At 37.6% G+C, this 9,912-nt stretch overlaps 1 protein-coding gene across 1 annotated transcript; it reads right to left on the bottom strand.

The window, feature by feature from the left end:
- Positions 1–4,846: 4,846 nt before the first annotated feature.
- On the bottom strand, positions 4,847–8,195 carry LOC127363009 (GTPase IMAP family member 9-like). The gene is made up of 2 exons (XM_051399429.1): positions 8,020–8,195; positions 4,847–7,290 (listed from the first exon to the last, which is right to left on the bottom strand). Exons 1-2 carry the CDS (start codon positions 8,078–8,080, stop codon positions 6,320–6,322), a joined length of 1,032 nt encoding a protein of 343 aa, XP_051255389.1. The 5' UTR covers positions 8,081–8,195; the 3' UTR covers positions 4,847–6,319.
- Between the last annotated feature and the right edge of the window lie 1,717 nt (positions 8,196–9,912).

Genomic DNA, 9,912 nt, shown 5'->3' with positions numbered 1-9,912 from the left:
AGGGTGATTAAGGACCACACATTGAGCACTCCTGATTAACTATCTGAGAACAGATGGCTATCAGATGAGGCTTTCCATCAAACTCCTTCAGCTGGACAGGGTTCACGTCTGGAGCAGGCTCAGTGACAACATTCAGGGAATTAAAGGGGAATACTGCTCAATCCAGAAACCAGAAAATGGGACTCTGAATCTGCTTTCTGTGCAGGAATAGTTAGACAGAGATACAATTTTACCTCAGAAGTTAAAAGTCTGTCAGTGTGGAAACGTTTTGGGAAGACTGCAGCATCTTTTGTCATTGTTTGAATGTGTCTTTACACAGAAGGTTAGTTGATTTAGTACCTTTGAGCAGATGGCTATCATAGGAGATTTCCCATCAAATCTGCACAGCTGGATAGAGTACACTGTATGAAAAAGTAACTTCATCTGCATAACATGTGTCACGCTATAAGAAATCTTCTAGGTTGATATTTGTTATTTAACTTTACTCCTGAAGCACCTAGTGTCATAAAATGTTTGATTTGTGAAAGCTCAAGCTGTTAGAGTCTACAAAAATTCAAATGGGAACAGGAAAACAAGTAGTTTTCCCGCAAGCAGCAGAGGGCATAATTTCACAGTTAAAAAGGCAATTAATTTTTCTAGTTTTCAGTTGTGATTAGTCTCAATTGTTGTTGCAGATGTCATCAGAAACAATCCAGCTGTGCCATTTAATGATCTAGAATAATGTCACATGATAAACTCAACTTAAGTAGGCAGAAGCTCAGTCTCAATAACACCATCTAGTGTTCTGCTCCAACACTTCTCAACCCTACTCAAACACCACATATAAACATAATATAGTAATATTATAGCAATATATAATATTTATTTACATTTAGGTGTTATGATTACAGTGTTTAATGTTATTTGTTTGGTGTATCTGATCTCAGTGACATCTTCAAGGTAAATTATATCATTGTTATACCAACATGATACCAGAATTTGACATGGGTTCAGAAAAGATCCCTAAAGTTTGCTTCATGAACTAATTCTTTACTCCGGTCATACACAAATGCAATGAACATTTTATTTAAGAATTTGCTGATCTAAAGATATAGCTGTAATAAACCATTCTCCTCACCAGACCATCACCCATAATTTTCTTTGATAGGAAACTTTCCAAATGCTTTGAGTAATAAAGTAGCAGCGATCCAATGCCATAAAAATAGGACTTTCACTGTGCTTGCACTTCAAAGCCACAGTACAGTAATTGCTTTCAAAACATATCCATAGGCTGCAAAGCCCTACACCTCCACTCAAGGGAGCATGGTTGTAACATAAAGCTCTGCCTTCAGGCTAGTTAATGCTCAACATCATAGGTCAGAGGTGACAGAGAGAAAAAAAAAACAGGCAGAAAATGGGACGAGAATGTTTTACCATGATTCAGAGCAAGCAAATTGATGAGACTACTGCAGTGACTGAACACAGAATGGAATCACTTTATCTAATTTTTTGTGTATGCTTCTTTGCACACAGAGAACAATTACTATTTTGTGGATTCTCTTATCTCTATAAAGAATTTTGTACTAGCTTTAGCCCTTAAACTCAGCAGAACAAAAGACTCGGGTTTCTCTCTCAAACCCAACAATCGCTGGCATCGAACTTTAAATGTTGTTTTGTTGTTGTTTATGGATCATGGATGCTTTACTCGACTCAGTTAAAAAAAGTTGTTAAAAATGACAGGAAGCACAGCATCTTTGTAGTGACTCAGTTGTTTAAATAAAGCATGAGCCCTTTCTTGCGTGCTTCTGTGCTACTTTGCCGTCTGAGTCATCTCCGTATGTGTGCACTGTCTAAAATTGTATATCTACCATGCAAATTTGTGCACTTTACAAATGTACAAAAAACTTTTCTCACGCTCCAGTGACTCCGTGTATGCAGCTACGCTTCATTCCCAAGTAATTTTCTTTGCATCCTCTGGCTGATAAAAATAGACCTTGTATGTCTGTGGCTACACTTGTAACAACTTCATCCAATAAATAATGTTTTATCTGAACAAGAGTAATGAACAATAACATCCAACACTGTCGCAAATGTTAAAATAAAATTAAAAATTAAAAAACTTAAGCAGTAAACATACAAGAAGCAACATATTAGCTCTAATTTCATTTGCTGAGCCTGGTTAAAGGGTTAAGTTACAGTAAAAAAAAAACAAAACAACAACATTGTGACACTGTAATCAGCAGTGTAATTCGTGCATTACTCATCCTTAGAAAACAAAAACACAAAAAAACATTTGGATTGAATTGCCTAAAAGCCTTAAAAGTAAGACCTTAAACAGATAACTGTATGTCTGCCACCTTACCTGTGCTGCCATCAGTGATAACTCCATTATCCCTGGATCAATGGTTCAGTGGAGTGTGTAAAGAAAACAGGTTTTGTTTGGGGCAGTAAGATCGTCGCCGGCAAAGAAATGCAAAGAAATGAAAGAGCACGAGGAAGCTCTGTAAAACCGCAGTGCTGCGCTTCGCTGGATGAGTGCAGTTGTGGATGTGCTATATAATGACACAATGAATGCTTTTCATGCTTCATGGAAGAGTTAATTCACTCAGCACATCTCTCTCTCTTTCTCTACGGATGTGTATGTTGGGGGGGCAGGGGTAAACTTGTGCTTGAAGCATGCCAGGCAAATGTTGCAGAATTATTGATGCTGGTGTGGCATTTCCATGTAAGCTGTCTTGACACTATTACCCCATACATCTTCCTGCCACCACTTTCTTTTAGAACTTCATCATCCCAAAGGTGGATCCTTGAATTATTCATCTCCATCTGAAATTTACATTAAAATTTGTATGTTTCCCCGTCTTTCTCTCTCTTGTGTTCATCTGAGTTTAATAAATGGTTTATAAGTTATAGATAATAGCTCTATTATGATTAATAAGTTATTTCATAATGTGTGTAACAAAGGATTTGGGTTGCCAGGTTGCAAAAAGCTTTCTTTGCTGGTGTTAAACCCCCTCAAACATGACTGTTGCATTTACTTTTTAATTATTATTTTTTTATTCATCAGGTAGAAAAGGGCTGCAGAGCATCTGGACCCAAATCCATTTATGAACAACATATTAATATTTACATCTGTAGACTTAATATTGTAACAACCCAATAATGACTCCATCAGAACCTCTTTATGGATGTTTGAACTGCTTCAGAAACCTCCCACCACTCCAATGAGGGAACTGAGGCGGGCTCGCTTTCGGAAACTGATTTCCACCCACTCCATGCAGTGATTGGTCAGTGAGCAGGATTTCTCTCTCAAGCTCTCTTTTTTCATTCATAACAAAACTATTTCTGTCACTTTTCTTGTGAACAACCATGTGCAATATGCCTTCCAGTAGAGAGGGTCTAAAAATATGCACCGTTATTCCCATATTTTAGTGGTTATTGCAGCTCTCTGTGACAGCTGGCTTTTTCACTCCTGCCTTGAGTATATCTGTTCAGAACAAAACAGATTTTATTTACAACGTGGTTGTACAATCCGTCATGCAAACCTCTTCTGTTGTGAATAGGCTGGCCCTTACTTTATTAGAAAGTGAGACACCCCTGACCTTGTATTATTGACTTAATGAACATTTATAACGGCAAACCTGGCTCATCAGAGAGAAGAGGAGTAAGGGCCACTGTTCAGCATCTCTGCAATTTTGAAGACAACGGGTGAGATGCTTATAATGATTAGTTGTCGGGTCCCGTGATTTATTAATGGGCACAGTAAATTAATTAACATTCTGTTTTGTGCTACTATGCTGCATTTTTAAATTGCCCGATGGTTTGTGATTTCCCCTTGTTTCACGTATCAAACGAGGATGTCATTTGGTAGCCAGTCAAACAAATATAATAATATTCCCCACACCCCACCGCCGCAGGGCTGCAGTGCATCATATGAGACGTATCAAGCATCAGCACAGATAGGAAGCATCGCTCTGGTGGTAACAGCAGATCTGCATTGATGACGAATAATCCTTTCCTATTTCTACCTAAAACTGGTACAAATTTATAATGAAGGTCAACTGTTCACTTTTTTCATTCTAAAGTTGATCATAACAGGCAATGTCTTTTTTTGCCATTATAATTTGTAATTTCAGGTGACAACAACAACAACAACAACAACAACAACAACAACAACAACAACAGTGGCCGATGCATTGGGATTACATGAATAATGATGAGGAAACAATAGGGGCAGCAGTATTATTTTTATGTTGACAATGCTCATAAAACATCTGGATAAAACGCACTTTAAATAAGAAAGAAACCAAACTGTAACTATATCACTTCACCGTCTGAGATCTTGTCCGGCATATAAAGTGCATTTTCTTGTTGGTACAAACGGCCCCCCCAAAAAATCTCACACAAAATACCACATTGAGACACACACAAAATGCAATGTTTTTTTGCTTGTCTGTGCTTGAAATGAGCTTGTCTGGCTTGTTGAATTTAATTTCTAAAGACAGATTCACCCCAAGCCACTTATGGGTCTCCAATGTCACAGCACACCAAGCTGTTAACTGTAGACCTCTATTGTACTCTGTGGCCTTTGGACCGATTACTAACGCATGAGAAAACCCTTAAAATAGTCCCTGTTGCAAGTAAGAGCGAGAAAATGACTGTACATGAATGAATGTGTCCTGCATGTACATGTGAGTGTGTAGGAATGTGCTTTAGAGCGATGTGTGGCTCTTTTATGTGCAGAACAGACATTTGAAGAGAGATGGTCAATTTCCCTGAGGGCCACTGAGTCCAGCTGTCAGCAGAGAGAGTGAGACTCAAAGTCATTTTCAACAAAAGAGAAACAAAGAGGAGAAATATGGACGGATTATTAATTGAATGTATTTATTTTTTCACATATTCAACCATTAGCCCACCACAGATAAACAGATAAAGGTAGTGTGTTTTACATGAATACTGTTTGTCTGACATGAATTTGCCTGGAGTGCTTCTGTGTGGCTGCTTATTGTGTACACTTCTTTACACATCCACTTCCCATCTGCCTAAACAGCTCTTTTAGAAACAGAAGTAGAAAAAAACACCATAGCTAACAAAAGCACTTTTTGAAAATATGACTACTTACTTGGCCCCCCAAAGGCCTCACACAGATACACACACACATATAACTTTCAAAAGCTGTTCTTTGTCTGTTTTCACTCTGCACAAACGTTATGTGGGAACACACACATAATAAAAATGATAAAATACATACAAATAAAAAAATGTTTTATATATGATAGATGTTTAGATCTTTGAAAGCATGCAACTCCCCAGTATTTTGTTTGTCGTGTTAATATAGTGTCATATGAGTTCCAAAGTTGAATACCTATAAGTAAAAAGGTAGCTCACCCTCAGATTTTAAGGACAAAGTTGACTCATGTTAATTTCACCAATGTTCTCCTTACTGGCCCTATCAACAAATGCTTCAGTCTTGTGGTCTTGGCATGGAGGAAAATGGAGGCTGTGTCATTTATATACAAGAGTCAGCAAGTGAAGGGCTGAACACTTAAGTAGGTTTTATAAAAAATCCTGAGAATGATAGTTGACTGTTGAGTTTCATTCAAGTCCCAAAACTCGTTTTCAAGGTTGTTTTCATTCAGCCGCGGTGGATTCTTGCAAATACCAGGAGGTACCTGATTTTCTTTTTTTTTTTTACAGATTTTCTGTCTCATGTAACTGTCAGCATAGAAAGAAAGTTTCAGCATATATGACAAAAACTTTTTAATAAAAGTTACCTACTGTAGCTATAAAGGGCCACATGGTAATTCACTCCCTATGGTCACATATATGTCTTATACATCTATACATCAAAATATGACAATGACTAAAAACAGGTGAAATGGTAGCGTTAAAAATGAGGTTACATGTTTACATGATACACATGCTATGTTTCTATATTCTGACACTTGTCCATAAAAAGCCCTTGATACTGAAATCATCTTTCAGTCCGGCAGATTATGTAAGAGAAATGATAGAAATGTTTAAAATAGGTGCCTCCACAAACAATTACTTCATAAGAAATAATGCACTGACATTCAACATGGAACGTATTATTACTGTGGAAGGACAGTGTGCCATAGAAAAGATACAAAGACGCATAACTGCAGAATAGTAGAACTGGGACATAGTGAAATTAAAATAAAAAAGACAATCCCTTAATCCCCCAATCCCCGCAGGTTTACTTTTGGTCCATCCATTCAAATTGATCAGTTCATGATAAAAGATGAGTTTTTTAAAGATACGTAACAGGAGGCTGTAACGTCCCCCTCAGTGAGTGCTCACCAGGTAAATGCAGTACGTTTTATTGTACAGAGCATTTCTCTTTCAGAACTTTTGCTGCTGCTGGTACCAAGATTCCGACTATAGCCCCGACAGCTCCGCCCACCACCGCCCCCATGCCAATGCAAAGTGGACCTCCCACAGTACCAGCAGCAGCCCCGATTGCAATACCCACTTCAGCTGTTGTTACGATCAAACCAGTTTCAATGAATTTGTTTTTCTTCTCCGCCTTTTCTCTTGATTTTCTTGTATACTCGTCTTGAAGATACTTTAGCTCTGCCTGCAGCTGTTCTCCTTTAAACATAGCCCTCAGTTTTTCCTCTTCTCTGCGTTTTTGCTCTGCACTAGCCTTCATAATCTTCTCTGCTCGTTCTTGGATCGCTCTCTCAGCCTCCTGGAACATTTCATTTGTGTAAAATGTTCCTCCATTATCACAGACCATACTTACTATCTTTTCAAGCAGCTGAGGTACCTGACTGCTATGGGAAACTTTGTTATTGAAGACGTGATACCGCCAGTTACATTTTCTAATCAAATGGCTAAGCTGGGGGCTCTTTCTAAAGAAATCTTCAATTCTTGTGCCTCTCAGCTTGTCACCATGAGTGAACAGAACCATGGAGTAATCTGAAGCTTTTTCACCAAACACCAGCTGCAAGAGTTCAACCGTTTTCTGTTCTTCCTCTGTGAATCTGTCCAACTTGATCACAATCAAGAACACGTTGGGACCAGGAGCGGAAAGAGAGATGCATTCTTTCAGCTTTCTAATCACTTCATCTTCTTTGTACTTTGTGTCATAAATTCCTGGTGTGTCAATGACTGCCACTCTACGTCCATCCACCGTTCCTCTGGCCTTTTCACACTCTGACGTCACAGAGCCTGGAGAGAGGACTGACGTGAAGGCCTTTTGGTTCAGGATGGTGTTTCCCGATGCACTCTTCCCATTTCCTGTCTTTCCAAGCAACACTATCCGAAGTTCTTCATGTGGATCCAGATCTATTAAACAATATTGGAAATGCCTTTCTTAGTCGTTGTTGAGTTGCAGAGGGTTATTGAAAATACTTGTAACAGTAGGCAAAGTGTAACTTTACATACTGTATAATGTAGGCTGTTGGCAGTTTACTCTCAATAATATTGTATTGTAGATGAGCAACTTTGCTCAATAGAAAATTCCTATGGCATTTATGCATTCATGTACAATGCACTTGTCAGTTTGCTTGGGTTTTGTCTACTTGTTTATGTTTCTTAAGTTTCATTGTGTTGAGCTTTCTCTGCCACCAAAACTTGGGCTATAGTATAGTTGTTTTTAGATTAAAAGCAAAATCAGAGACCATGAAGGATATTTTCCAGATTGGGAAAAGGTAACAGCAAAAGAAAAAGGAAAAATTATAAAATTGAATTTAAATGCTGGTAACATGTATCATGTTTTATTGTAAAGATGGTATTACTGTATATAATTGACATGCACAATGCAGCTATTGTGGGGTTTAAAAACAAATAATATCTTAAAATAATTTAAAATGATCTATGTTGATAATGACATAATAAATCAGCAGACAGCACCTTATATATTTTCTTTTTAGATTTTTACTCAGATGTTTCCATTGTACTTTTCTACATTTAAGTACAGATTATCCAACGTCAGGTATTGAGATAAAAAAGAAACAATTAAAAAGTATATTTGAATGAACAAAAGATTAAAATAGGCAAGAAAATACAGATTACCTCTGTTACTTGTAGTCTCCACTTGTGCAGCACCTCTTTGTACCTGAGCACAGTTGGCCATGGTTTCACACAAATGCCTAAGTTATAGAAAACAGTTCTTTCTTCTCCGTCAGGTTTATGAGAACTGATGCCTTTTAAAGTTTCTGTCTTCGTTCTTTGGCAGCTTTCCATCAGCCTTTAAGTTAGCACTCAAGTTTGATTACATTCCAGATAAACAGAAAGTACAGGGTGTCTACCAGGAAATACATGTTACTGGAAGTTGCCATAGGTGTAGAAAAGGCTTTTGCACCACAGAGAAGAGGATAATTAGCATGACAACATTTATGGGAACTCTCAGAATTTCAAAGGAAACGGATATTAAAATATTTTTAATAAAGGTTACGTAGGGACAAGAAGTCAGATAGATAGATAGATAGATAGATAGATAGATAGATAGATAGATAGATAGATAGATAGATAGATAGATAGATAGATAGATAGATAGATAGATCAGGATCCAATCTAGTGTCAAAAAGTGCTTCATTGCAACTTTTAGCAGTTTCAATCACACTATTTCAGAACAGCACCTCAAAACTGTTGTTGACAGTTGTTTGTCAATCATAATACATAATATTCATAAAAACAGAGCCCCTAAGCACCACCTTGGGGCTGGGGGAACTCATGCCCACCAGAGCTAGTGTCGCAGCATATTGCTTGCTATTGTTTAAAGCTAACACAGGTACTTATTTTAGGTGCCTTTGCACATCTAAATAATACCACCACAATTTTGAAAAGAAGAGTCAAGTAGTACTTCATGGGAAACTTGAAAGTGTAAGCTTACCATCTCAGTTTTAGCATTTGTATACATTTGTATAATTTATTTTCTGGATGTTCAAGTTGGAGTGTTTTTTTTAATAATACATATACCTACTATAACTTTGATTCTGCCCTATATTAAGGTCTGTGGATTATTTATGTTTATCACTTATTTTTCACTTACGTAACAACTTCCTCTCAGCACATTTACTGTCACCGCTACTGGAATGTGGCTGCTCCTGTTCTCCTGTATCTTACTTTGATGACTTTGTATGTGGAAATCACCACAGTCATTTCCCACTGTAAGCATCTGCTATTGTCATCCACTACAGTTCCATGTATGATGACAACTGGCGTCTTTCAGTAACAGTTCATATCGGTTTAGAAGTTTGACCTAAGTCATCATGGTGTTTGAGACATTTCCTTTACCTCGTTGTATCATTTTGTTGTACCAGCAATTCAGGCAGCTACTAGTGTAATCAAAACTACAAATACATTGAGATGAAGTAAGTATGTTATTTCAGCATTTCACGTTGAATTCAACTGAGAAACACATGGATTTACTTCACATGTGGGAATAGAAGGGAGCATGGTTGCTGATAATTTGGTTAAAGAATAATGAAAGAAAGGTGAAAGTGATAATTCAGTAGAACTGAAGCAAAATCAGTAATTCATCCTTGTTAGAAGGCTAGAACATACAAAGACTTAATGCAATGCAACGTCAACTTAAATCAACTTCTCTGTCACATATACAACATACACAGTACAATGTATAGGGAAATCTGTCCTCTGCATTTAACCCATCCTATTAGGAGCAGTGGGCAGCCACTGTACTGTGCCCCAGGGTCCAACTCTGAGTCAGTGCTTTGGTCAAGGGCAGAAATTAACCTAACATACATGTTTTGATGGTGGAAGAAACTGGGGCACCAGGGGTAAACCCACGCAGAGTCGCAGACACAGGGAGAACATAGAGAATAAGGCCTACTGTATAATGAAAAAGCAGTGATGTAAGAAATGTCAATTCATTTATTGAGTAAAAGTAACAATACCACATTTAAATAAACCATTATGAGTAAAAGTTCGGCTTTCAAAATTATA

The sequence above is a fragment of the Dicentrarchus labrax genome, unplaced genomic scaffold (genome assembly GCF_905237075.1).
Source record: "Dicentrarchus labrax unplaced genomic scaffold, dlabrax2021, whole genome shotgun sequence".
In the NCBI taxonomy this organism is placed as follows: domain Eukaryota; kingdom Metazoa; phylum Chordata; class Actinopteri; family Moronidae; genus Dicentrarchus; species Dicentrarchus labrax.
The sequence above is the reverse complement of the archived record's forward strand: the minus strand, read 5'-3'. Positions and strand labels throughout refer to the sequence as shown.